Consider the following 27,918-nt stretch of genomic DNA (forward strand, 5'->3'; position numbering starts at 1 on the left):
AAGACCACTTGTTAATTGTATTTTCTCCAATCAAATGGCATTCAATGCAGATAACACAATTGTTGCACATTCATTGGTTATTTATTTTTACCCAACCTGTTCTTCTCCCAAGTTCATTGCTCTTTACAAGAACCTAATTAATAAACTCCCCTGCTCTTCCTACCACCCACCACCCACCCTCTACCTAACTGCAGCATCCAATTTTTTGCCTTGTCCCCGTAACATTGACTTCATTTCAGCCTAGAATTTCCTTCCTCTAATGTGATATATGCTATCATCTTCTTGCAATGACCCTGTGGATTCTACGTAGGACAAACAGGACAAGCATTGTGCAAAGTAATTAATGGACACAAGTCTGATATCAGGACTCAAAACAAGGACAAAGTAATATCAGAGCATTTTAACTTCCCAGGGTGCTCTGTGTATTTGATGAAGTGAGCTAAACTCACAAAAGCTTATGTCTTTTTAATAAAACTTGTTGGGAAAGGTGCTACCAGATTGGATGACTTGAGTGACAGAAAGGGCTGGTCATCCAGCAATGCCTTGGCCTCTTTTTAGAGATATGTTTGGAACTAGCATTAAACTTGAGCCTGGGTTTTTCAGTATACAAAAGCCCCAGGCCATTTATGCACATTAGAGTTAATTTTAATATTTTTTCCAGCCTCCTGTCTACTATACAGCACTCTAGTTTACTTATGGGCATGTATCTGGATGGCAGACTTCAGCCTCAGGACCTTCAGTATGACAAATATAGAATTATTAAATGTATGGGTAATAAAGGTGTTAATCAAATATAAATTAAATTAAGTCAATTTTGTTTTTATCCTGGTCTCAACCACTCAAAGGTCAAGTGTAGCTCACCCCCCCACCCAAACTGCACTCTATTCATTCATTAACATGAGACATGGTGATGGCTGGATGGGTTTAAAAATGGATTGAATAAATTTATGAAGGACAGAACTGTCAACAGCGATTCATCTTGAGACTCCATGCTACCTCCATGTTGGAGGCAGCATGTCTCTGAATACCAGCTGCAGGGGATCAACAGCAAGAAAGTGGTATCTCTCCATCTCTTGCTTGTGAACACCCCAGAGGCATCTGGTTGGTCTTTTAGGAAACCAAAATGCTGGACTAAGATGGGCCTTGGCCTGCTCTATCAGGCTGTTCTTACATTTTTATGATGTTGTCCCCACTGTATACTGATAGCAGATTCATTCAGCAAGTGCTGTTCCAATAGAACCATCCAAGGAAGAAGATACCCTCAGAAAACCCTGATGGGTGAAACCAAAAAGACAGAGCGAGCTCAGATGCCACCAGTGTCAATACTGGCATCCTACCTGTTTTCGTAGCAGACCGAAGTAGTGCCACCCCACAACTTCCATTCTATCCCAGTACCAGGGAAAATGCTAGTAGTTATGATAATTCTTCCTCCCCGTGTTTCCATTGCCCCCCTTCCCTAAAAGATGGGGCACAGCTATTAGCCTCAGATTGCTGAGTGATGCCAAGGGGAAACAAACAAACAAAAAAGTCACACGGGGTTGAAGGGTTAGAGTATTCTGAGAAGAAGCATGGCTAGTTGGCTAGTGGAGAGAGTAAGGAAGATGACCTTGATGGAAATAATGCAGGAAAAAGGGGCTGAACCATTTTTTTTTGAAGTCCAGAAAGAAGAGAGAACATTCAGAAGCAGCTGAGGCAGACATTTCCCTAATTCAATGGAGTAGAAGAAGTGGGAGGAAGTAAAGCACAATCAGACTTGCAAGATTCTGTCTTTATAGCCAATCTCAATCAAAGTAGTTTTAGCTTTCTGGTGGAGTTGATTTCCCGGTCTGGTCTATCCAGTGGGGCTGAGAGCTGGAACCCTGCCAAGTCTTCCAGTTTGTTGTTGCAAGTTCTATTTCTTAAATATAAAATAAAATTATACTTCATCATAAACAATAATTTAACAATAATAATGTTTTTCTGTTGATCCGTTCTGGAAAGTGGTTACATATTCATAGTCTACTAGTAAGAGATGCAAAAGCAGAATAAGTTGTACTAATCAAAATTTCCTTTTGTGCAACTCTTAAAGTGCAAGAATGTTGCCCACTTTTGCATCTGGCATTCCTGACTTAATTCACCGTCCTATAGTACTTGGGACAGCACAGGGTTATTGGCTTTCTCCTCCAAAGTCTAGACTGGAGCTCCAACCTCAAACGGAGAAATCCAGCAATATTCCTTCTTTTATTACTTTTTTTTCTTTCTTTTTTTTTCTGGAGAGTGTGACGAATGTTGGGCAATTTATAGAACAGCTAGTCTAATTTTTCTCTCAAGCTGAAGTCAGGGATGGACTTGCCTGCCTCTGATAACAGGAGTTTTAGCAAACTGTTGATTTTGTTAATTATTATACCAATTTATTTTAATAATTCTATTAAAGCATTTAGAAACCACTTTTAAGAGTCAAATCCACATTTGGTGATGCACAAGATCATACAGATTTATAGGACACCTGCTCATGAGCTTAAGGAAGGGAAACAAGTAAGGGTTGTTTCAATAGAAAGGGCTGCATCGTTCAGTTAGAAGAAGGTTTCATAACTATTGAGCTACCACTAAGAAGGCTGTATTAAGCTCAGTTTTCTAAATCTGTGCTTTCCTCTAAAAGAGAGCCATTGTTTGAATGTAATTTATTACTTCAGAGAATTAGAAAAAAAAATCACCTACTTATATTGTAAACAGATTTAATATGACATGTTTGTTTGATTAACTTACCAAAATTAAATAAGAAAATAGAATTTTAATTACTGCTGGATATTTTCTAGAATTTTCTGGAAATTGCAAGTAACCTGAGGTGGAAATAATGTCTTTGTTAGAAGATGAATATTAATTGATTCCAAATTGCAGGTGAAACAGGTTTACTAGTGGTCAAGATCACTCAGAAGACTCCCTTCCATGGCTATGTGGGAGACCCTCAGAATACAAAGAAGAAGATTCTCCAGGATGTCCCAGAGAAAGGAGATAGCTACTTCAATAGCAGTGACCTCTTGATGTGAGACCACAATGACTTTATATATTTCTAGGACTGAGTGGGAGATACTTTCCAGTGAGTCCCACAGACACTAAGGACTGTTTTGTACTCCCTGCTTACTCTAGGACAAATACTGTACAGGCTATCTACCATTTTGGGAGGTCAGGAAGAGATGACATCCTCAGCCTACTCCTAGGTTGATGAGAAGACCTCCATCTGAGTTCTCTAGTAGTATTTTTCTCCTCTTTTGGTGCAAACAGGACAGTCCTGTCTGCCCTCTGCTCTACACTCAGTCCTACCAAATGCCTCCATTCCAATTGGCCAGTGTGTGCTTTGCCTTTGGCAGCCATTTTATACTGGGCTGCTGGGTGGCCTCTTTTTCTGGCATGGGTGGAAGGGGAAAAGAAGGGTGGGAGTCTACCAACTGAGGGCTGTGTTAACTACCATCCAGGCAGTACACCTGGCCCTTGCTGTGGGCACAGTGGAAGAAGCAGTTGAAAGCCAGGAAAGGATTTCTTAAGCTAACTTCATTTCCAACCAGTTCATGCCCAGGAGACAAGCTGCTACAGGCAGCAACAGGCAACCTTTTGATTGAAGAATCTGCATTCAATACTGTATATCTGGAGATGATGTCATAATGCTAATTGAACAGAGTCACATTCTTTCTTTTTGGGTGTGGAGGGGGGATTGGTTTTTATTTCTTTTGTGTGTGCTGGTATGTGTGTTAAACCACTGCAGAATTTTAGTGACAAATAAACAAGAAGCTTCCGAAACCCAAACCTCAGCTGTACGTGGTCTCTGGGCTTAGACAGACAGATGTAGCAGGTTGAGCATTTCAAAGAGCTACTGGGAAAGTTGATAAGGAGATAACTTGTGAACCAGGAAGTCTCCAGTCTGAATCTGCTATAAACTGAGGGGCCCCAGCTGAGGTTTACAACTACTTAATAGTAGTATAACAAATGAAGTCATTTTGGGCAAATCCAGCAATAAAAGTGAACAAATGGTGGTAATAACTTCTTTTTCACTGTACTGTAGATGGAAAGGGGAGAATGTGGCTACTACAGAACTTGAGACAACCCTTGCCATGCTGGAATTTATTCAAGAAGTCAATGTATATGGAGTACCTGTGCCAGGTAGATCAAAATGTATTCTTTAAGAAACAAATCTTTACCGGCTGTAAAAGAATGACATTCTTAGCAGGCACTGCATGACCGATCAGTCACAATCCTTAGGGACATTGCTCACATTGCAAATATAAAGATAAGGTTTAAATTTTTTGAACCATAATAATCAGCATGAGTATTTCTGGAAGGGTTTCCAATTCATGCTAGTAAAAGGTGTGGTGTATCGTGAAATGCCATTTTAATCTGATGTATGGGGGTGAAAAAAAATTGAGGATAAGAACGAGAGCATGTTTTAATAACATTAAACATACAAACATTAAACATATAAGCAAAACATAATATTTAGGCAAACTATTTTTTTAACCATCTGGACACAGCAGCTTTTGGGAGGAGGGTGGTGGTAGGATGGCTGTAGAATAGGTTTCCTAGGCGTGGGGAGACAGGTATAAAGGCAACATTATCCAGAAAGGAGACAGTTTGGATTATACGTTTTGGCAGAGTAATTATGGATGGTTACATGAATATTGAACATATATGTCTCTCTCTGCGTTTGTACATATACAAACACCTTATGAGATTAAGTAGCATTTGCTCAAAGTCCCGTGTTTTGGTTCCTGTTTTTATTTTCAAAGGGGGACAGAAATAGATGTGGTCAATTCAAGCATTGTTACATTTCACTATGATCCACAGTAGTTGCAGGAAAATAAAAATGGCAGGGTTGTCTTTGGTAGCCAGATTTTAGAGAACGTGTAAGATGGGTGTGTGTGTTCTTTTCAATCTGTTTTGTTTAAGACCACAGTTTGTCTGAATGATCAGTTCAGAAGAGGTTGTTTCCAACTGTCAAGGTTGGTAAGGGAAACATCTGAATCAGCTTTTACATGGCCAAATCAGTTAAATATTAACTTTGGGTTCCTGGTTATTGAAACATTTATACCACCTTGAACTGTGTATGGCACCTTTCCTAATCAATGGGCCATACTAACTGGATGATAGGAGTTGTAATCCAGCACAGTTGCAATTTGGGAAGAACACAATTTCGGGGAAAACTGTCTTAGAACAGGGGTATGAAATTCACCATCCATGGACTGTATTTCAGTTTTAGCACCTGAACGGCAACCTCCTAGAACACGGAGAATGTAGGTGCTAACATTACCTAATTCCAATTTCTGGCAGTGAGATTTTCCAGATTCCCAATCCCCCCAATATGGCTGAGCATGGAAAGGGAGGCCTTCTGGCCCAGAATTACACTGCCAGAATAAGCTATTCAGGCAGTGTTTTTTCCAGTGAGATCTCTGGTTGCTTTCTGAGGTTTGGATTTTTTAAGGGTGGGCATGCCTCCCAAAGGTTTTTTTGCCTCCATTCACTCTTTAAAAAAAAAAAACACACCTCTAAAGAGCTTGAAAAAAACCAAGAAAAAAAATGAGACCTGCCCTTTCTGGTGACATCAACACAACACTGGAATGTCTTCGGTGCCCCTCCAGCTCATCGGAGGAATCAGTGGTGGCCCTGATGCAGGGGAGGTTGCCCACTCTGGCTTAGAGGAGGCCAACAATTCTTAGTACCATAGGAGAAAGTATCACCCCACCTTCATAGCTATCCATTCTATCCATGGAGTTTCAGATGCTTCCTTTACAATTTGCACTACTTTACATCACACAGGGGTAAAGAGTCTGTGTACATATATTTTGTTCATTTTACAATGAATGGGCTCCCATTGACTCCCCAAAGAGTTCACAGGAGAAAAAAAAATTGGAAGGCAAAAGGTTAAGCCAACCTGTTTTCTCTTGCTGTTCCTCTCCAGTACAAACCTTTTCATCCCAAAGCAATGTTATGGTGCATCTTTCTATCCTGAAAAGGCATTTGGGCTTTCTGATATTTTCCAGGGCATGAAGGAAAGATTGGCATGGCAGCCATACAACTAAAGGAGGGGGAGTCCTTTGATGGAAAGCAATTGTATGCACACACCAAGAATTACCTGCCAAACTATGCAATACCCCACTTTGTCCGCATCCGGGTGAGACACCTTTCTGTTTCCTTGTTGTTTTACTATGCTCTTGCCTAAATAAAGGCTACGCAAGACAAGTTGATATAATGTGAATAAGCTTTGGTGGGATTGTTAAGAATTATGAATAGCACACCCGGCCAGGGTAGATAGAAGTCATGAGTGAAAGGAGCTTTTGATCCTGCTATGGCCTTGATTGAATCAACCTTCTGGGTTGTCCTAATATCGTGTTTCTCAAACTTGGCAAGTTTAAGATGTGTGGGCTTCAACTCCCAGAATTCCACAGCCAGCATCTTAAGCTTGCCAAGTTTGAGAAACTCTGGCCTAATACCTTCTTGCTTGAGGCAAAGAACAAGAGGGTGTCCCTTCCCATTCCAAAAGACAGAAGTTATTATTTTTTTTAGCAACAGACAACATTCTCTACAAAACCTGAGGGTAGGAGGCTAATTTAGGGGCTTTGGGTCAAGCCAGGTGGCACATTACTGTTTCCTCCAGCAACTTTTTGCCACTTCCCAGCTTCTGCCACCTAAGAGAACCTCTTGCTCTGCCTCATTATAAAGCTCTTCCTTCCAATTCTTCATCAAGGTGGGTGATGAAACTCAAGAACCTATCCCACCATTGAGGCAAAAATTGCCTAACACTGGGTGAGGCAAACTACAGTATGTATAATGTGGTACACCTATAATCAAAACAGCAGTTTTGTAGGAAGAAGCATTTAATTCTTCCATCATTTTCTAATCTAAATCACCTTTCCAAGCCACTGTTGGACCCCAATTGGAGAATAATACCAGTGCTTTTGTTCTACTTTTTTTTTTTTTGGATGATGATGATATACTTGCAGTCTGTGCTCTAGTGAAATGAACTCATTCTATCTCATACAATATACGGTATATGATGTGCTATTTACCAATCTGGTGCAAATGAAAATTGCCACCTCTTCCATTCCACCCCCCACCCCCCATCTCACTGCTGTGCACTCTGGAGAAACTGCAACGTGTATTTGAGAGTGATGGTTTCTTCTTGCAGTCCTGCCATGTTTGGTGTGCTCTAGAAGTGCAGTGGAATGATGGGCTGATTTGCTGTTCTTCATCACAGGAGGCCCTAGAGATCACGGGGACTTTCAAGCAGTGCAAAAATCAGCTGGTGAGGAAAGAGTTTGACCCTATCACCATCAGAGAACCCCCCTTTTTCCTGGACAACTCAGAAAAGAGTTACGTGCCACTGACTCTGGAGATCTACCGTTCCATCACAGAGAAGAAGCGGAAGTTCTGAAAAGGACTTCAAAGATATCATGCCATCATCCCTTGGTGGCATAGCAACCCAGGAACATTACAGCTTGGTGCTTCTCAACTTTACCTAAGAATGGAACAGTAACCTCAGATGATGGTGGTGGTGGTGATTTTAATTTGCCAGCCTGGGATATCTATCTTGCATACCACGTTTGGGGACCTTTAGAAACATTCATTTAATTTTACTTCTTTTGCTTTCCCCTATAAAAAGCCCTTCTGTGCCCACATGAGCTGCTTGCTCTGCAGTAGTTGGATTACTATGCAGGGAATGTGCATATGCATTATAGGGTGTGTGAAACAGGCATCCTCTGCCTCAACAGTGTGGCAGACAATGTGTTCCACCTGAGTGCTTCACTTTGCATAGCAAAGGCCATGTGCTCTGCCTGGGAAGGGTAGCTGGAACTGCTGGTTTCACCTTAAAGGAAGCTTCATTCACCTTCAGCATGAAAGGATAACACAGATCTCCTGCTCCACTTGCTTCTTGTAACACACATGCATGCAGTTATTGGTACCTATACAGGTGTTGAAAGTCTAATGGAGCCAAAGGCCAGGTGGGGAACCTGAATCTATTTTTAGAAACCAGAATTGATGTGATTGTTTCTCATGGTCAATTTTTACATGTATTACAAGGAATCATCTCATGTCAATTACAAATATATATGTATGTATGTATGCATGTATGTTTATTATTTATTATTTATTATTTATTATTTAAATTTATATCACTGCCCATCTCCCCCAACGGGGGACTCTGGGCAGTTTACAATAAAATAATGATAAAAACATGTCAACCTGAGTTACCATCTAAAAATATAAATAGAATAATAAATATAAAATCCAAGCTGAGGTGAAAGCACAATCAATAAGGGGAGCTATGACACCAGCCACCCCCAGGTGGAGCTGTCACCCTCCCCATCCCAAGCAAGGCAGCAGAGCTAGGTCTTCAATTTATTCTGGAAGTCCGGGAGTGAGGAGACCTGTCTCAAATTCAGGGGCAAGAGGTTCCAAAGGTCAGGCGCCACTGCCGAGAAGGCTCGCCTGGATGATTTAAATGTTATCATTTATATTCAGATAAACAGCTTCCAGCCTCAGAAAACATGGTTTGATTATTATCTCTTGAATCTCTAGTTTATTGTACGTGGAGGAAATATAGTATATTGTTTTAGCTTATCTATGAACAGCAAATGCCATAACTAGGACAATAGAAGGACTAGAACCCCTGCATTTAGTAAGGCCTGTGAGTTCAGTCTCAGGATCTGATTCAAAAGTGCAGGTCCACTGTGGCCAGGCAGAGGACAAGAGATGGCACTGGAACACATGCTCAGTTGCACAATAGTAGCTATGGCCATGCCCACTGGCTATGGTCAGTCCATTGGCAAAAAAAAAAAAAAAAAGTATTACTTAAAGAGTGCTTCCCAACCCTGTAGCCTCCTGATGTGTGGACCTCAGCTTCCAGAGTTCCCAGCCAGCCATGGCCATTGCTGAGAATTCTGGGAATTGAAGTCCACACATCTGAAACTTGCCAAGATTTGAAAACATTGACCTAAAAAAACTAGCTGTAAACTCCATCAGCAGTTTTACATCCTGATTGTTTCTACTTTCCAATCTCTAAAAAACAGTTCAAAGTTGTGGTGTGATAGTCTTAATTTCTGCAAAAACATTGAGAATGCAAAGAATATTAGTTCAATCAGTCACCTGCCCATGTACTAGTGTAAGCACTAGAGTAATAAGAATCTTCGCATCCCTACTCAGCACAAAAGGGAAATTAAGTGTGATGCTTGCATCCTTTAAAGTCTTATCATTCAAACTTCGTAAAAAAAATCCATTAAGAGCTACAGAAACATCAGCTTATTAAAAATTGTAACCTCTAATCCCTTCAAACAGTATTCCACAAGTTAATTTCTTACCATTTTCTCTTTGTCTCATCTCAGAAATTTCTTCTAAAGTTTAACACATACAAGAAATAACAACATCTATATTTTAACAACAAAAAAAATCTTCTTCCATATATACACACACAGGCACACACACACACACACATATACACACATACATACATACATACTGTATATAATTTTACTGAAACTTTTAAACAAGAAGATACAGAACTACAGAAACTATTATAAAGTAGGAAAAAGAAAGAAATCTATGAAAAAGCAAAAAGTGCAAGAAAAGGAAAGGAAAGGAAAAAAAAGGTCCAAGAAAAATAGAAAATAAAGAAAAAAACATATAAAGAAGTAGCTTATAATATTCTTCACTGCAGTTATAAGTACAAATATATTTAAACCCCTCTCTCTAAAGTTACATCATATTACTCTTCTTTCCATAATCTATCCTATCTAATCATCAAAGCCATAAATAATTTTTCATTGTTATCCAAAAAGTCCATAAGAGGTTTCCAGTCATCAATAAATGTAGATAATGCCTCATTTTATCCTTTTCAGCAAAATCTGTCAACTTCACCAACCATTCCTCCATAGTGGGTAATGTTCAATCTTTCCATCTCTGTGTATGTAGTAATCTCACTGCCATAATCATATACTGAAATAATCTTCCTAGTTTTTTTTCTAACTGCTTATCAATTAGTCAAAAAAAGAAAAGTTTTGGTTTCAGTTGAATATTAATCTTTGAAATCCTCTCTATCAAAATATATATTTGAATCCATTCTTTTTTAGCTTTTTTACATGCCAAGCATGATAAAATATCCCTTCATGTTGTTCACATTTCCAACATACATTTGAAGTGCCTTTATACCTTCTAGGTAATTTCTCTTCTTTTCATATCTTATCTATAAACAAATCTAGCACTATTAAAAACAACATATATATATATTATTTATTTAGTTATATATATATATATATATATATATATATTATTTATTTATATAAATAAATAAATAAATAAAGCCAACTTTATATTTCTTCTTTTTGCTTTTAAAAATCTTGATGTTTTAAATAGTGTCCCAAAAACTGATTTCCTTTCATTTTTCTTGTTGTGTTTTCTCAGGAACTCCTTCATAAGTATAAGACATATCTTTTATAAGTCCAAGATGAGAAAGTTGTCCAAGTCCCTCTTCTGATTTTATTATTTGTATCCCTTTTAGTTAGTGAACAATCGGCCAGTTTCATTTGTAAGTCCTGTGTAACATTTTTTTTCCCATATCATTCTTGTATCTTGTCATTTTTAAATCCATATCCAAAATAGCCTGATTTTTAGTTGTGTCCTCTTCCATTTCCTCTTTTAAACCCATTTTTATGGTAGCAGACAAACTTAAGAAAAAAAATTAGAGTGCCTTGTTGGCAGATATACTTGAATTCTTTCTGTCCTGTTCAGACTATGAGGCAAACAGAGATAATTATTATCAAAACTCTTTATTAAAACAACTATTTGTTTCTCTTTAAGAAACTATTGAGTCTATTTGAGTCTCATCCCCATTACATCAACCCATCCCACCTGCTCATGCAGAGAGGGCATGCTGCGGACCCCATCTGCATGAGGACTCCATCTGGTGGGGTCCAGGAGTCGGGCCTTCTCTGCAGCAGCTCCTGCCCTTTGGAACACTCTTCCCCCAGAAGTGAGGCTAGCCTCATCGCTTTTGGACTTCAGGAAATGATTGAAGACCTGGCTTTGTCACCATGCCTTGAGTCGGGGGAGGAAAAGCCACTCTTGGGGTTGGTTGGCTCCCTAGTCCTGCCAAGGCCTGTCTTGTTCCCTTTGGGTGGTATTAGATCTGCCATTACTTGGATCTTATTACATTTTATATTTATTTATTGATATTGATATTTATGGATTAATGATACTATTTATGATTTTATTGAATTTTAAACTGTTTTATTGTGAACTGCCCAGAGTCCCCCATACGAGGGAGATGGATGGTGATAAGAAATATGATAAATAAATAAATATTTACAGTAATTAAAGTCCTGGTAAATAATAAGGCAAGGCAGTTCTAATCAAGACCACCCAGGCAATGATGGATGAACAGACAAGGCTGCAGGGTCAGACTGTGGCAGAACAGCAAGGCAGAATTCAGCTGACTCTCTGATTGAAGCTGTTGGACTTGGTGAAGTGTGTGGTAAAGCAGAAACTGGAGGCAAGGCTCAGTGAGCTGGCATGCAGATAGGACCAGATTGACACATGGAGGTTAGGCAAGACTGAACTGGAACCACTGGGCAAGGATGGGCTCTGGAGGCTAGGCTGGGATGGACTGGATGTTCTAGGGAAGGCTGAGAACTGGAAGCAAGCCTGGACTGGACTGGAGTTCCTAGGCCAGGCTGAGGGCTTGAGGCATGACTAGACTGGACTGGAGATCCTAGGCAAGGCTGAGAGCTTGAAGCAAGACTGGACTTGACTGGAGATCCTGGACAAGGCTGAGAGCTTGAAGCAAGACTGGACTGGACTGGAGATTCTGGGCAAGGCTGCGAGCTTGAAGTATGGCTGGACTGGACTGGAGATTCTAGGCAAGGCTGTGGGCTTGGAGCGAGACTGGACTGGACTTGAAATCCTAGACAAGTCTGGGGCATCGAAACAAAACTGGACTGGAGATCCCAGGTACAACTGGGAGCTAGGAGCAAGGCTGGGTGCACACCTGGATTGCTCTGGAATGCAGCAACGAGGTCCAGAGCTAGGCACAAAGCTGTGCTCTGCAGGGATGGCAAGAGGAGGATCCTCTAGAGCAGCTTGTGCAGAAGGCTATTCCACAGAGGTAGGAGACACTGGTTCTGGTTCCACTCTGGCTACAGGCAAGGCTTCCAGTGCAGGTAAGGACTCTTCTGCAATGGCTGTGAGCTCAAAGGATCAGTTGTCTCTGGCAGCTTGCTCTTCACACATCTGCCTTTTATATCGATTCCTTCCATGCCTTTTTCTCCAGCAGCCAATTGGACTGCTTTCTGATTCGCACACTGATTGGAGAGTTCAAATCCCCCACTGGAGCTTGTCCAATTCCTGTTTGCCATTTCTCCCACTCTGCTCAGTCACTTCCTGGTTCTGCTTTTTCAAACCTCTCCTGATCAGTTTCAGTTTCCCCCTCTGACTCCAGATAAGTTTTGTTTTCGGAGTCAGATGCTGGCTGAAACCTCACACTTCCAAAGTTAAAATACTTTTCTCCATTCTGTTTTAGTGAGTCTCTTCTTTAATTATAATCTTTAGCTCTTTCTGGTTGCCTCTAATGTCCAGCCTTCAAAGTCTCCTCTTATCAAGTTTTTTTTCTCTAATCCACAACATTTTCCCATGGGAGGGTTTCTTACACTTAGATTCAAAATCTTCATATATATTTTTAATAGGATTTTAAACAACCCACAGGAAGGTTTCTTATAATTAGTTTCAAAATCTTATTTCCAATCCATCTGGCCCCTTAGTCTGTTTAAAACTCAAAAAATTAATGTTCTAAGCACCCTTTTGCTGTTTATTTCAGAATTATTATTTTTTAAAGTTCTTAAACTTCTTTCATTGAGGATTGAAGGAAAATAACCTGGACTGATAAACTCTTTCTGAAGGTTCTTAATTTTCAAAAAGCACTTAACAAGCATTTCATGAAGTGATTAAGAGAGGAAGTGGGTGAACCCAGTGTCCATTTGAAGGCTCTGAACTATGGCTTGGGCAAAGCTAACTTTCCTTCAGCTTCCAGAGCTCTAAAACTTGCCGGAGACTGCTGCTTTACAGTCTCCTTGTGGGAAGCATCTGTGCAGAGCACTTATTGGCAATCCCAGGTCCTCCCCTTTATCCGACCAATCCATCTGCCAGCTCCTCGTTCCACCACAGTCATCAGCTCCACAAAAAGCAAAGCCGTCTTCAGTCCCCATTGCTTCCGCGGAAGTCACAAGTGGGTCAAGAACCTTTCTTAGTAATGTTCAGCTGTCAGATAAGAATTCCAGGAAAGAAGCCATTTTGGAATGTGATCTTAAGGCAAAGCCCAGCTAGGGAGTAGCAGCTAGATGGCCTGAGTTCAGTAACCTAAGCAGGTTGACATTAGTTAGTACTTGGAAAGGAGATCACCAGGAAATCTCAGGGTTGGAGGCTAGTCTAGATGTCAGAGAAACACAATCAAAGGCAACAGTGGCAAACCACTTCCATATCTTTGCCAAGAAATCTATATAAATATGACCACAAAGTCACCAGGGGTTGAACTCAACTCAAAGGACACTTCACTGAGGCAAACATGGCATTTCCAGCAAAACAGCTTTACTTTGGTATAGAAACCCCTATACAACTTAAGTCCGAATTACCTTCAAGACTACCTATATTTCCGTATAGCCTGCTCCATATCCATATTCTCATATTCTCCATCTCCACCTCCATGTTCTCAGGTCTTCAGTTTCTAGTTCTACAACAGATACATCTAACTCAGAATAGCTTCCACCTTTTTCATGTTGGTTTTTATTGCATTACCAACTGCCACTGGAAATGAGGCAGGCCCCCGATCTCTACCCAGACTTTTTATACAGATTGTGGAGATTTTTGTGCTGCTATTGATGTGGTTTTTAATGCTTGTATGATAGACTGAAGAAGATTGGAGGGCTTCAAAAATGCTTCAGAAGAAATCTGAAGTTGGGGTGAGTGCAAGAGAGTTCCTCTTTGCTATTCACTAAAGCAGCCTTTAAGGGTTGTGATAAAGACATGCCACTGTAATTACTTGCTTCATTAAATCAGCAACATCTTTTTCAGGCTCACTCAGAAGTCTGTGGTTTAATGGGTGGCAATCCTGCCATTTATGACACTACTGGGAATAGAACATGTTTCATGCTTGATCTTTTTGAGGTTTGAACTAAACTTTGTTTTCTAATGCCTTCCAAATAAAACTAATATTTAGTTTTAGACTATTTTCCTTGAAGGCTCAAAGAACTGAATGTTAGAACATTTAGTAGCTGAACTGTTTGACTATCTGAGTTCAGATTTCTCTCCCTTCCTCTCTTTCTACCCTCTGTTATACACAAAGGTAAGATGCAAGTGGAATAAGTAAGAGCAGCTACTTAGAACTAAAACTTACAAACATGCATAAAATAAAATAAAAAAAACACTGTGAGAACAATTAAAAACCTATAAAATAAATAGTAATAGTAATAGTATTAAAGGTGAAATATATAAGTGCAGTCCCAGCTCAAAGGTGTATGGTGTCCCTATGACACATTCACTGATGGTGCTACCTTCCAATGAAGCTAAGATTTTGTATTTTTGGAATGATTTGGAAGGAGGGGTGGTGTTAGTGCCCCCTAAACTTGGAGAGTGCCTACTCAGCCTCAGCCTAAAGCTGGCCATGCCTAACAGCCATGCAGAGGTGATTTTCAGCAGGATGTTGCTCAAAGCTCCTCACCAGTTTGGAAATATTATGCAGATCATGCCTTCAGCACCATTTTTCAAAATAAATATTGTCAAATTTTAAATATGGTATTTTGAAATCATGAAGAACATTATATGTAATTTAGCTGGACAACTTCCTTAGCCCTACAGCCACAATTTTTCAGAGCCTCTCAGGCTGATTATATACTCATAAACACTGCTTTAATGAAACAAGAATTTATTTTATCAGATATATGAAAAGTATCATGAAAAGTATATCATTGCAATATTTTGTAATGTTATAAACTGCTACAAGATTTACTCAAATGGGAATATCTCTGTCTCAACATCTGGACCCCACACTGCTCACTATTTTGATCACTTTCTGCTAAATTAGATACATCCCCAGCCTATACATGGTAAGCCATATAATGTTTGTCATATACTGTAGGCTATGTCATATATGTAGTCCTGCATTTTGAATGTTCAGACCCACATGACAGAGTGGCTAGGATATCACACTTGAACCAGGAGGCCCTGAATTTAAATTTCTGCTTAGCCTTGGATCTTTGCAGATGAGAGTAGGCTAAGTTGTGTCTTCTCTCCTAATTTACCTTGCCAAAATCTGATAGCCTTGCATTTGCTGTCCTGATCTCTTTAGAAGAATGCTAAGCAATAATTGTGAGTGATAGGAGTCCTGCTGTGCTGTCCAGATATTGATGTAATTGGCCCTCAAAAGTAAACTCATTTATCCTGTTAATATTTACAGTATAATCAATGCATTTGATACAAGGGGAAAAGAATCTAATTAAAACGTGTTTTATATCAATATTCCTTTTATCCCCCCCTTTTTAATATAGATAGATAGATAGATAGATAGATAGATAGATAGATAGATAGATAGATAGATAGATATTTATAGATATTGCAGATAAAATGAATGCATTGCTGCTGTTCTATGATCTGGAGCAGTTTAAAAAAACACTGCACTGAACTCTAAAACCATATGAATAAATGTAATTGATATGTTCACATAACATGCTATTCCCAGTAAACCATATCACAATTTGATGTGATGGCTGCATTCATACAATCTGCTAGAAGATTTTGTCCATAACACCAAGTAAATCCATGCATATTTTAGTCCTTATTTTACAGTATATCCAAACTGCTACAAATATTTTTAAATTTGAGAGATAGAATATAAGGTAACCCAGTGCCTTTGGGATTGTTTCACTCAGAGGAATGTGTTAATCTTAGACAATTCTCAATCCATGTTTACTAATTTTCTCTCAAGTTATGATATGTCTTGATTGGACCCAGAAGACTTCAGAGTCAGCCAGCTCAATTTGGGAATTATAGTGTGAGCTGGGGGTTAAAAGTAAAATAAAAGGTGTCTCAATTTCATGAGGAACAAGGATGAAAAAATTGACCTTTAAAACATTTTGCATATGCACTAAAGGGAACAAGGAAATGACAGCTTATCTATTGTAAAATTGGTGATGGGGCAAGGTAATGTGCCTAAAACAAAAGGGGAAGTATGCCATCGGACCCTGAACTCGTGGGGTGGAGGATATGGGTGTTAGATAAAGTTATTTAGGTTAGAAATTTGTAGTTAATTGCGTATAAACTGCTGGCTGGCGCCAGCAAAGATATGCTTGAGTAGGATGAGACCCTGAAACAAGTAGGTGATAAGAGTTGCAGGCACATCCTGCTGACATGTAAAATCCAGCAATCAAGGATACTTGTAAAGTAAGATTGTGAGCTGAGCCCCCAGAGAGGGTATAAAAGTTTTGTGTTAACTTCATTCAGGGTTCCTTCTTGCATGGAGGGACCTGCCTTTGCAAACGCGTAAATAAATCCTTTTCTCTGAATCTTCGAATCTTGTGAATTGGAATTCTTTTGGGAGGTTTTTCCCGCTGACAATAGCAAATATGCTGATGAGTTTAATGATTTTTTAGATAACATAAACCCTTTGAATAGTTTACCCGAGCAGTGATTTATGCCATTTCCGCCTGCTCCCAGAGCTCTAAAACCCATCAGTTTTACTGTCTCCTCCTGGAAAGCAGCTGTATGGAGCACTTATGGGTGATCCCAGGTCATCCCCTTTATCTGGGGAGGAATTTTGAGGTGCCAATCCATTTTTGGGCAGTCATTGGCTCCAGAAAAAAATGAAGCATCTTCAGTCTGCCTTTACTCCCCCAGATGTTGCTCCATCTCAAATATGTTTTCCATTACTATTTTTTCTGCTAAAGGAGAAAGATGCAGTTAGTCAGCAGTGATATGGATTTTTACATCAATCAAGGAGGAAAATGTCTCTCCACTATTCCTCAGCAGGAATTTCAAAGGAACTAAAATATTTATAAAAGAGATACTTGTTTAATTTTTCTTCCTGTTGTGAAATAAAAGAACATTTTATTTTTATTTAAAAAGAATAATAATAATAATAATAGTTCCTCCACACAGACTTTTTTTCCTTATACCACTGCTATGGTGGAATGAATCTACTGTTCAAATAAAAATGAATCAATATAGTCAGGTGAATTGAAAAATACCAGTTTAGAGATAAGTATACATTCCACATTTGGAAGTGAACAATCAGGAATGGAATATATTTCCAGCATTTTGTTTCTCCAAAAAGTAAAAATCTTTCTGTCCAGAACCTTTGCAATGCTTTTTTTTTTATTTCTTTATTTCAAAGTTTATAAAATGCCATATATATATATATATATATATATATATATATATATATATATATATATATATATATATATATATAAATAAAAGAACTGGATAAACATAAATTAAAATGAACAGAATTGCAAACTTGTCAAAAGATATCTGAATAAACGTTTTAGGTTCCTGTAGAGATTTGAAAGAACTGGAGATGGAATCTGAGTGACTGAAACATGACATCACTGGAGGGAGAAGATAGAATGGGTTTTCTTTGATCAACAGATTCAACCCATAAAAATGCTTCAAAGACATTCATCATCATTTCTTTTTCGGCCATAGAGATATTTAGGCCCTTTCAAAAAGAAGAGTTTTGTTTAGAATCTTCCTTATAGCAGATTTGACTTCTTGATTCCTCAGTGTGTAGATCAGGGGATTTAAAACTGGTGTGATGACACTGTATAACACAGAGATGATCATCTCTTTCTCAGAAGAGCCACTGGCAGAAGCAAACATGTAGTTGGAGAGAGCTGGAATATAGAAGATTGCCACAACAGTCAGGTGAGATGCACAGGTGGAGAAGGCTTTCCAACGGTGCCGCCATGACTGGACCTTAAAGAAGAGGAAGGAGATGATGTAAAAATAGGAGAGAAGAGAGAAAAAAAAGGGGCTGAGAGCAATACAGCCACTGACAAGATTCAGCAGGATGAAGTTGAGGTCTGTGCTACTACAAGCTAATTTGAGGAGGGGTTTGATATCACAAAAAAAGTGTGTGATGAGATTAGGGCCACAGAAACATAGCTGAGACGTCACCACTGTGTGCATCAAAGCATGAAAGAAGCCAGCAGCCCACGTGGCCCCAGCTAGCATAACACAAGTCCTTTTACTCATGATGATAGTATAATGCAGAGGATTACAGATAGCCACATAACGATCATATGCCATGATGCCCAGCAGCACAGCCTCACTACTGCCCAGAAAGTGGAAGAAGTGCAGCTGAGTGAGGCAGCTGATAAGGGAGATAGATTGTTGCTTTATAAGGAAGCCACTTAGCATTTTTGGCACAGTGACTGTAGAGTAGCATATATCCAAACAAGAAAGGTTTCCCAGAAAAAAATACATGGGGGTGTGGAGCAAAGGCTCAGGCAGGGTGACTGCCAGAATGGCCCCATTTCCTAATAAACAGGCTACATAGAGCAGCAGGAAAAGTGTGAAGAGAACTCGTTGCGACCTGAGATCATTTGTTAGACCCAGAAGAATGAATTCAGACACTTCTGTCCTGTTCTTCATCTCTGCAAGTAAGAAAGAAATGTGGGCAGTTGGTCAGGTGTTCCGTAAGGGAACAGAAAGCTTCAGTGATAGATATAAAAACAGAAAAGAGAAATGAATCAATTATTTACATTAAACCTGTCTTTAATGCTTTCATTATCATTATCAAATGGTTATGTCAAAGAATACTCACGTAAAACATTTTGGTGTTCCTAATAGCCGAATAGCATTTCATTCTGTTATACGTAGGGTCACTATGAGTTGTAAATGACTCAACGGCAACTAACAGCAACAACAATGGTTTTGGACATTCAAACATTAATTGGCTGAAATACTATTAGATACTATACACTTGTTTGGAATTATAGATTGAAAACATGAAAAATGACACTCAGAAGTAAGAGAAACTATGAGTGAAAACTGAGCAAGAATAAACCTGATTTTTAGATCTGCATTTTTTTCTTCCTGTGGGTCCCAGGGAAGGAATTTAGAAGCTTTCATTTACTTGTACAGGATCCTGACTTAGACTTACTCAGAACTAATACTGTATATAGAAATCAATTTCAGTTACTCATGATTAATTGAGGGAGTTAATTGATCTACATTAATTATGCCTCAGGCTTGCCCATTCTCCTTCCTTCTACGGCAAATCACAGTTCATCCATTTGTTTCAATTTTGTAAACTATGATTTATCAAAACTGTTAACTGCTGGCAAGTCACTATCCCAACCAAAAATGCAAGTAGATACTTCTAAGAGGGACAATCTTTAGGCAAACCAGTCATTTCTATTAAAATTGGTGGATTTTTTTTCCCTTCAGATTTTGCATTCATGATTTGCTGAGGTTATACATAAGTCTGTTGTTGCCTGTCTCTGGCATACAAAGGAGATTAACAGGACTTTTAAAGTGGATTTTCAATCAATGATGAAATGCAATAATATAAATTATTTTCACAGCCCATTTCATGGATTAGAAGCTTGCTTGTGAATGGGACACTGATATACAAATACCAAGGTCTATATGGCAATCTTACTATTTCCATATTTTCTGAGGAATGGCAGTGGCTATGTTTAAATGCAGCAATAGAAATCTATAAAATACCAGGGTTTGGTTCACTTAGACAGATGTAATTCCCCCAACTATTTTTGCAATCATGCTTCTCAACACAACTGTCAGCTCTTGTTGTTCAGGGATAAAAGGGGTGACACATATTTCCCAAACTTTCGGTAATAGCTTATGGAGTATTAGGCATGAAGGTATATAATTCCAACAATTTTCAGTAGATACTATGGATGAATTATCAGAAGAAGCTTAAAAAAAGGAGTATTTGTTTATTTATTAGTTTATAATATTCATGGCCCATCGTCCCCTCAGGGACACAAGGCAACTAAAGTGATTCTGCAAATCTTCCCTTTCTTAGCCATGCAGTCTGCATACAGGGAGGTGCATGTGAGACATGTGCATGGCAACTATGATTCCATGAACGTTAAAAACAGGTAGAATTTTGAAAAGAATTCATTTGTCGCTTCAGCTCCTACCTGGATAGGTTATGGTCTTCTGCATGTAAAAAGGCATTCCCAGATCTGCAGTTAAGCGGGACCAAAATGTTTCCTTTGTTCATATACAAGCAGAATATGCTACAGCCATTCGCCACAGAATCTTTTTAAGGACACAGAGCCACTTTTTTTTACAAGTTATTTCATAGGGGAAAATGATTCTGGAGATTTAAGCCTTGGGACATATACTGTCTATGCTATAATGGTTTTGAAAATATAACTGATTAAACCTAAGGGGAGATAATGATGATTAAATTGCTCACATAAGGGAGATAAAGGAAAATTGCCATGGATCTGAATGGAAGCAAATTGCTGTATCCTCCAGGATGGGTATTGTTGGAGTATGGGTGCCCTCTGCTAGCATTCCAGCCTCTGCTCAAAGTTTTGGGAAACAATAAGGTTGAAAGAGGATGAATTGTATAGAACATTTATGGAGTGCTTGGTTTGTATTGGTACAAACATTTATTTCAGGGATAGTAATCTCTAACCGACTGTAGTCCATAAAAACTTATATCAGAAAAAAACATGTCACAAAACAGTTGTCAGACACTTAAAGTATGGACGAAGCTTGAAACATTGCTAAAATTCCATATATTTGGAATAATTTTGTATAACAATCTGTATTTCAGGGAAATTTGCTGATCAAATTTTTGTTTTGTTTTGTTTTGTTTTGTTTTGTTTTGTTTTGTTTTGTTTTGTTTTGTTTTGTTTTGTTTTGTTTTACTTTACTTTACTTTACTTTATTTATTTTATTTTTAACCCACCTTTATTATTTTTATAAATAACTCAAGGCAGCAGACATACCTAATACACCTTCTTCCTCCTCTTAACCCCACAGCAACAACCCTGTGAGCTGAGTTGGGATGAGAGAGAGGGACTGACCCAAGGTCACCCAGCTGGCTTTCATGCCTAAGGCAGGACTAGAACTCACGGTCTCCTGATTTCTAGCCCACTACCCTAACCACTAGACCAAACTGGCTCTCATATGCCCAACATGAAGCCCCAAGGCTACTTGGATCCCATTCCCCACAAAATTGGGTGTTTGTGGCCCTCAGAACTGCTGACTGAAAGAGCCTGGGTAGTTTGAGGGGGCTTGAGACTGTATGTGTGTTTTGTTTCTTTTCCCTGTTTTGTTTGTATTTATGTGGATGGATGGGGAGAGGTTTGTGGCTAACTTTTGTGCACCAGTTTGGTGTAATAGTTAAGGTGTCAGGCTAAAAACCAGGAGACTGTGAGTTCTTGTCCCACCTTAGGCACAAAGCCAGCTGGGCGACCTTGGGCCAGTCACTCTCTCTCAGACCTAAGAAGAAGGCAATAGCAAACCATTTCTGAAAAACCTACCAAGAAAACTGCAAGGACATGTCCAGGCAGTCTCTGAAAATCAAACACAAGTGGACATTTATTTAAAAAAAAAATGTTTTTTGCAGAGGGCAGGGGTTGATGGTATCATACCTACTAACCCTTACAGAGCCTCTGGAGATTTGGAGGCCAATCACCACTGGCCACATGAGGGCCTTTGGAGTGGCATCAGAGATGGAGGTCACAATGGTCCAAACAATCTGGGCAGTGAACTAGAGGCCTGTGGAATCAGAAGAGGCATAGACAAAGTGAGGATATGAAGGCCATCTGCAACATCATGGATGCTCACTGTAACTCCATACTCTTGTCCCTATGTAGTTCCTCCCTCCCCCACCTAAGGTTGGACTTGATCCCTGGGGAGCTTCTGCCCAGTGGAGAGATACTCTGAGAAGTGCCCTGAAGAAGACAGAGTAAGGCAGCAGCACTAGGCTGGGTGCTGTTTTTGTCCTCTTCTCACTGGAAGATCTGTGCCACCCTCACCAAGTCTTGTGGAGATGTCCTTTGGACTGGGGCTGGACACTGGCCCATTGACTCCCTCTCTCAGACTTGGGGACTGGTATCTTAGTCTTTTAGTCTGTAACGGGTTGTCACCAACTTGGGGAGGTGGGGTGGGATTGGTGTGGTATCGAAGTGGGCAGACACTGCATGCTGACATCACACACACACAACCCCAGGTTGCTGAGTGACTAAGGACCAGGCTTCCTGGGGCTGAAGTTCTGCTGTGAGGATTTGGGCAAGTGTGGCATTTTTTGTTTTGGTCTTGTGATATTTTTGGTGAATGTAAGATTTGGTGTGATCGGTGAGTGACTGCATGAGTAGATAAGGGAGGCAAATTGATGCCTTGTCTAGGAATGGGAAGGAAGAAGTGGGGGAATCATGGGGGAGATGAAAGAACAATGTGGAACTGCATCGGGCAGAGGGAGATACTGTATGGCAAGATCGCAGGGGCAGGCCACTCTCAGTGATGGTGGGCTTGCTGTTGGAGAGAACTTCTGCCATCCAGCCCACAGGACCTACTCTCCAGGCCAGGTTCCTGGATCCTCCATGGCTCCAGGGTCTGATTGCTGCTGCTGCATGCAGCAATCTATCCTCATCCATTAACTGTGAGGTGCTACAATCCTAACAGGAACATAGGGCTGGTTACTTTGGCCTGTGCCATAAAACTGATGAAGCCAGATGGGTACCAGAGGAAGGATAGGGTGCTCTCGGAGAGTTTGATGGCATCTTGTTTGAGGCCTTGGACTTAGGCTGGAATAGAGGGGTGCCAGAGTGTTAGACTGGATTGTTCTTATGTGTCTCTTCTCCCTGCACTGATCCCTTACATGCTTTTATTCTCTGAGGTGCTCGGAGAATAAAATAAAGAAAGAAAGAAACTTTCTTGTTTGGATATATGCTACTCTACAGTAACTGTGCATTATTTTGTTAATATCCTTGGAATCCTTATGAATCTTTGTCTGAAGTTCCATCATCATCATCATCATCATCATCATCATGATGTAATATTTTCTGTTTTCCCATGAACATTTTTGGGTGTATATGATTCCTGTCAGATTCCCCGATCAAAGGTTTCACAGAAACCCTTATTGGAGCATCTCCCATCATTTCCTTCTCTCATGTTGCCAGATGGGAGGGGGTGTGAAGTTGGAGTGTAAAGTGGTTTATTATGGCTATGGAACCCATCAAGGACACGGGTTTGAGATATGCCAGGAATACAATCTGTGTGGGAGGGGGAGTAACATGGTTTCATGGGAAAGGGGACGAACTAAGGGAACATAATTTTAAGTTAGGTTTGAGCAGGAAATCTTTATTTGCAACTTGCCTTCTGTACCATTCCTTACACTTCATTAAAACAGTTAAAGGAATCCCAGCCTCCTGACTGTGATAGTGTGAATGCTCGAATGATCAGGTGCTGACACTGACTCTCAAATAGCCCCATATATAGAAGCAAGTAGAATAAAAGCCTATCAGATTCCAGAGTAATCTTCCACAATGAAAGCTACTGTATTATCTGCCTTGAGTCTTATCCACGAAATACCCTGGTCCATGGCAATCACTGCAAAATGGGGACTGTGGAGAAGTGTATTGTATTTAACTGTATTTAAACATACAAAGCTATTGAAGCACTCTGAAGATACTCATCACCATTTTTCATCTTCTCCAAAAGAAGAAGTATTCAGGCCCTTTTAAATTGCGCATTTTGAGTTAGAATCTTCCTTATAGCAGATTTGACTTCTTGATTCCTCAAACAGTAAATCAGAGGATTTAAAACTGGTGTAACTACAGTGTATAACAAAGAGATGATTAGGTCTTTCTCAGAAGAGCTACTGGCAGAAGCAAGCATGTAGTTGGACAGTACTGGAATGTAGAAGATTGCCACAACAGTCAGGTGAGATGCACAGGTGGAGAAGGCTTTCCAATGGTTCTGCCATGACTGGAGTTTAAGGAAGAGGAAGGAGATGATGTAAAAATAAGATAGAAGAGTGAAAAAAAGCAAACAGAAAGAAATTGAACCAGTGACAACTTTCAGCAGGATAAAATTGAGTGCTGTACTACTGCATGCTAACATGAGAAGCGGTTTGATATCACAAAAAAGATGAGGGAGAAGATTAGGGCCACAGAAACATAGCTGAGAGGTCACCACTGTGTGCGTCAATGCATAAAAAAAGCCAGTGGCCCAAGTGGCTCCAGCTAGCATAACACAAGTCCTTTTACTCATGATGATAGTATAACGCAGTGGATTACAGATAGCCACATAGCGGTCACATGCCATGACACCCAGAAGAACAGCCTCACTACAGCCCAGAAAGTGGAAGAAGTGCAGCTGAGTGAGGCAGCCAATAAAGGAGATAGACTGATGTTTTATAAGGAAGCCACTTAGCATTTTTGGCACAGTCACTGTAGAGTAGCATATATCCAAACAAGAAAGGTTTCCCAGAAAAAAATACATGGGGGTGTGGAGCCGAGGCTCAGTCAGGGTGACTGCCAGAATGGCCCCATTTCCTAATAAACAGGCTACATAGAGCAGCAGGAAAAGTGTGAAGAGAACTCGTTGCGACCTGAGATCATATGTTAGACCCAGGAGAATGAATTCAGACACTTCTGTCCTGTTCTTCATCTCTGCAAGTAAGAAAGAAATGTGGGCAGTTGGTCAGGTGCTCCGTAAGGGAAGAGAAAGCTTCAGTGATAGATATAAAAACAGAAAAGAGAAATGAATCAATTATTTACATTAAACCTGTCTTTAATGCTTTCATTATCATTATCAAATGGTTATGTCAAAGAATACTCACGTAAAACATTTTGGTGTTCCTAATAGCCGAACAGCATTTCATTCTGTTATACGTAGGGACACTATGAGTTGTAAATGACTCAACGGCAACTAACAGCAACAACAATGGTTTTGGACATTCAAACATTAATTGGCTGAAATACTATTAGATACTATACACTTGTTTGGAATTATAGATTGAAAACATGAAAAATGACACTCAGAAGTAAGAGAAACTATGAGTGAAAACTGAGCAAGAATAAACCTGATTTTTAGATCTGCATTTTTTTCTTCCTGTGGGTCCCAGGGAAGGAATTTAGAAGCTTTCATTTCCTTGTACTGGATCCTGACTTAGACTTACTCAGAACTAATACTGTATATAGAGATCAATTCCAGTTACTCATGATTAATTGAGGGAGTTAATTGATCTACATTAATTATGCCTCAGGCTTGCCCATTCTCCTTCCTTCTACGGCAAATCACAGTTCATCCATTTGTTTCAATTTTGTAAACTATGATTTATCAAAACTGTTAACTGCTGGCAAGTCACTATCCCAACCAAAAATGCAAGTAGATACTTCTAAGAGGGACAATCTTTAGGCAAACCAGTCATTTCTATTAACATTGGTGGATTTTTTTTCCCTTCAGATTTTGCATTCATGATTTGCTGAGGTTATACATAAGTCTGTTGTTGCCTGTCTCTGGCATACAAAGGAGATTAAAAGGGCTTTTAAAGTGGATTTTCAATCAATGATGAAATGCAATAATATAAATTATTTTCACAGCCCATTTCATGGATTAGAAGCTTGCTTGTGAATGGGACACTGATATACAAATACCAAGGTCTATATGGCAATCTTACTATTTCCATATTTTCTGAGGAATGGCAGTGGCTATGTTTAAATGCAGCAATAGAAATCTGTAAAATACCGGGGTTTGGTTCACTTAGACAGATGTAATTCCCCCAACTATTTTTGCAATCATGCTTCTCAACACAACTGTCAGCTCTTGTTGTTCAGGGATAAAAAGGGTGACACATATTTTCCAAACTTTTGGTAATAGCTTATGGAGTATTAGGCATGAAGGTATATAATTCCAACAATTTTCAGTAGATACTATGGATGAATTATCAGAAGAAGCTTAAAAGAAGGAGTATTTGTTTATTTATTAGTTTATAATATTCATGGCCCATCGTCCCCTCAGGGACACAAGGCAACTAAAGTGATTCTGCAAATCTTCCCTTTCTTAGCCATGCAGTCTGCATACAGGGAGGTGCATGTGAGACATGTGCATGGCAACTATGATTCCATGAACATTAAAAACAGGTAGAATTTTGAAAATAATTCATTTGTCCCTTCAGCTCCTACCTGGATAGGTTATGGTCTTCTGCATGTAAAAAGGCATTCCCAGATCTGCAGTTAAGCAGGACCAAAATGTTTCCTTTGTTCATATACAAGCAGAATATGCTACAGCCATTCGCCACAGAATCTTTTTAAGGACACAGAGCCACTTTTTTTTACAAGTTATTTCATAGGGGAAAATGATTCTGGAGATTTGAGCCTTGGGACATATACTGTGTATGCTATAATGGTTTTGAAAATATAACTGATTAAACCTAAGGGGAGATAATGATTATTAGACTGCTCACATAAGGGAGATAAAGGAAAATTGCCATGGATCTGAATGGAAGCAAATTGCTGTATCCTCCAGGATGGGTATTGTTGGAGTATGGGTGCCCTCTGCTAGCATTCCAACCACTGCTCAAAGTTTTGGGAAATAATAAGTTTGAAAGAGGATGAATTGTATAGAACATTTATGGAGTGCTTGGTTTGTATTGGTACAAACATTTATTTCAGGGATAGTAATCTCTAACCGACTGTAGTCCATAAAAACTTATATCAGAAAAAAAAAGTTTTTAACATGTCACAAAACTGTTGTCAGACACTTAAAGCATGCACGAAGCTTGAAACATTGCTAAAATTCCATATATTTGGAATAATTTTGTATAACAATCTGTATTTCAGGGAAATTTGCTGATCAAATGTTTATTTATTTTATTTTATTTTATTTATTTTATTTTTATCCCACCTTTATTATGTTTATAAATAACTCAAGGCAGCAAACATACCTAATACACCTTCTTCCTCCTCTTTTCCCCACAGCAACAACCCTGTGAGGTGGGTTGGGCTGAGAGAGAGGGACTGGCCCAAGGTCACCCAGCTGGCTTTCATGCCTAAGGCAGGACTAGAACTCATGGTCTCCTGGTTTCTAGCCCAGCACCTTAACCACTAGACCAAACTGGCTCTCATATGCCCAACATGAAGCCCCAAGGCTACTTGGATCCCATTCCCCCCAAAAATTGGGTGTTTGTGGCCCTCAGAACTGCTGACTGAAAGAGCCTGGGTAGTTTGAGGGGGCTTGAGACTGTATGTGTGTTTTGTTTCTTTTCCCTGTTTTGTTTGTATTTATGTGGATGGAAGGGGAGAAGTTTGTGGCTGACTTTTGTGCACCAGTTTGGTGTAATAGTTAAGGTGTCAGGCTAAAAACCAGGAGACTGTGAGTTCATGTCCCACCTTAGGCACAAAGCCAGCTGGGCGACCTTGGGCCAGTCACTCTCTCTCAGACCTAAGAAGAAGGCAATAGCAAACCATTTCTGAAAAACCTATCAAGAAAACTGCAAGGACATGTCCAGGCAGTCTCTGAAAATCAAACACAAGTGAACCTTTTTTTTTTTTAATGTTTTTGCAGAGGGCAGGGGTTGATGGTATCATACCTACTAACCCTTACAGAGCCTCTGGAGATTTGGAGGCCAATCACCACTGGCCACCTGAGGACCTTTGGAGTGGCATCAGAGATGGAGGTCACAATGGTCCAAACAGTCTGGGCAGTGAACTAGAGGCCTGTGGAATCAGAGGAGGCATAGACAAAGTGAGGGTATGAAGGCCATCTGCAACGCCATGGATGCTCACTCTAACTCCATACTCTTGGCCCATTTGTAGTTCCTCCCTCCCCCACCTAAGGTTGGACTTGATCCCTGGGGAGCTTCTGCCCAGTGGAGAGATACTCTGAGAAGTGCCCTGAAGAAGACAGAGTAAGGCAGCAGCA

The 27,918-nt window shown here is 39.7% G+C and overlaps 3 protein-coding genes across 3 annotated transcripts; 1 reads left to right on the forward strand and 2 right to left on the reverse strand.

Moving 5' to 3' along the window:
* Positions 1–701: 701 nt before the first annotated feature.
* Positions 702–7,646, forward strand: LOC134496466 (long-chain fatty acid transport protein 2-like). The gene is made up of 5 exons (XM_063302194.1): positions 702–771; positions 2,878–3,022; positions 3,986–4,134; positions 6,009–6,139; positions 7,223–7,646. The coding sequence occupies exons 1-5, from the start codon at positions 702–704 to the stop codon at positions 7,397–7,399; spliced, it is 672 nt and encodes a 223-aa protein (XP_063158264.1). The 3' UTR covers positions 7,400–7,646.
* Positions 7,647–17,495: 9,849 nt separating this feature from the next.
* On the reverse strand, positions 17,496–22,390 carry LOC134495496 (olfactory receptor 12D1-like). The gene has a single exon (XM_063300989.1). It carries the CDS (start codon positions 18,652–18,654, stop codon positions 17,713–17,715), a length of 942 nt encoding a protein of 313 aa, XP_063157059.1. The 5' UTR covers positions 18,655–22,390; the 3' UTR covers positions 17,496–17,712.
* Positions 22,391–22,460: 70 nt separating this feature from the next.
* LOC134495497 (olfactory receptor 12D1-like) lies at positions 22,461–25,413 on the reverse strand. The gene has a single exon (XM_063300990.1). The coding sequence runs from the start codon at positions 24,661–24,663 to the stop codon at positions 23,722–23,724; it is 942 nt and encodes a 313-aa protein (XP_063157060.1). The 5' UTR covers positions 24,664–25,413; the 3' UTR covers positions 22,461–23,721.
* Positions 25,414–27,918: the final 2,505 nt, after the last annotated feature.

The sequence above is a fragment of the Candoia aspera genome, chromosome 4 (assembly GCF_035149785.1).
Source record: "Candoia aspera isolate rCanAsp1 chromosome 4, rCanAsp1.hap2, whole genome shotgun sequence".
Classification (NCBI taxonomy): Eukaryota; Metazoa; Chordata; class Lepidosauria; order Squamata; family Boidae; genus Candoia; species Candoia aspera.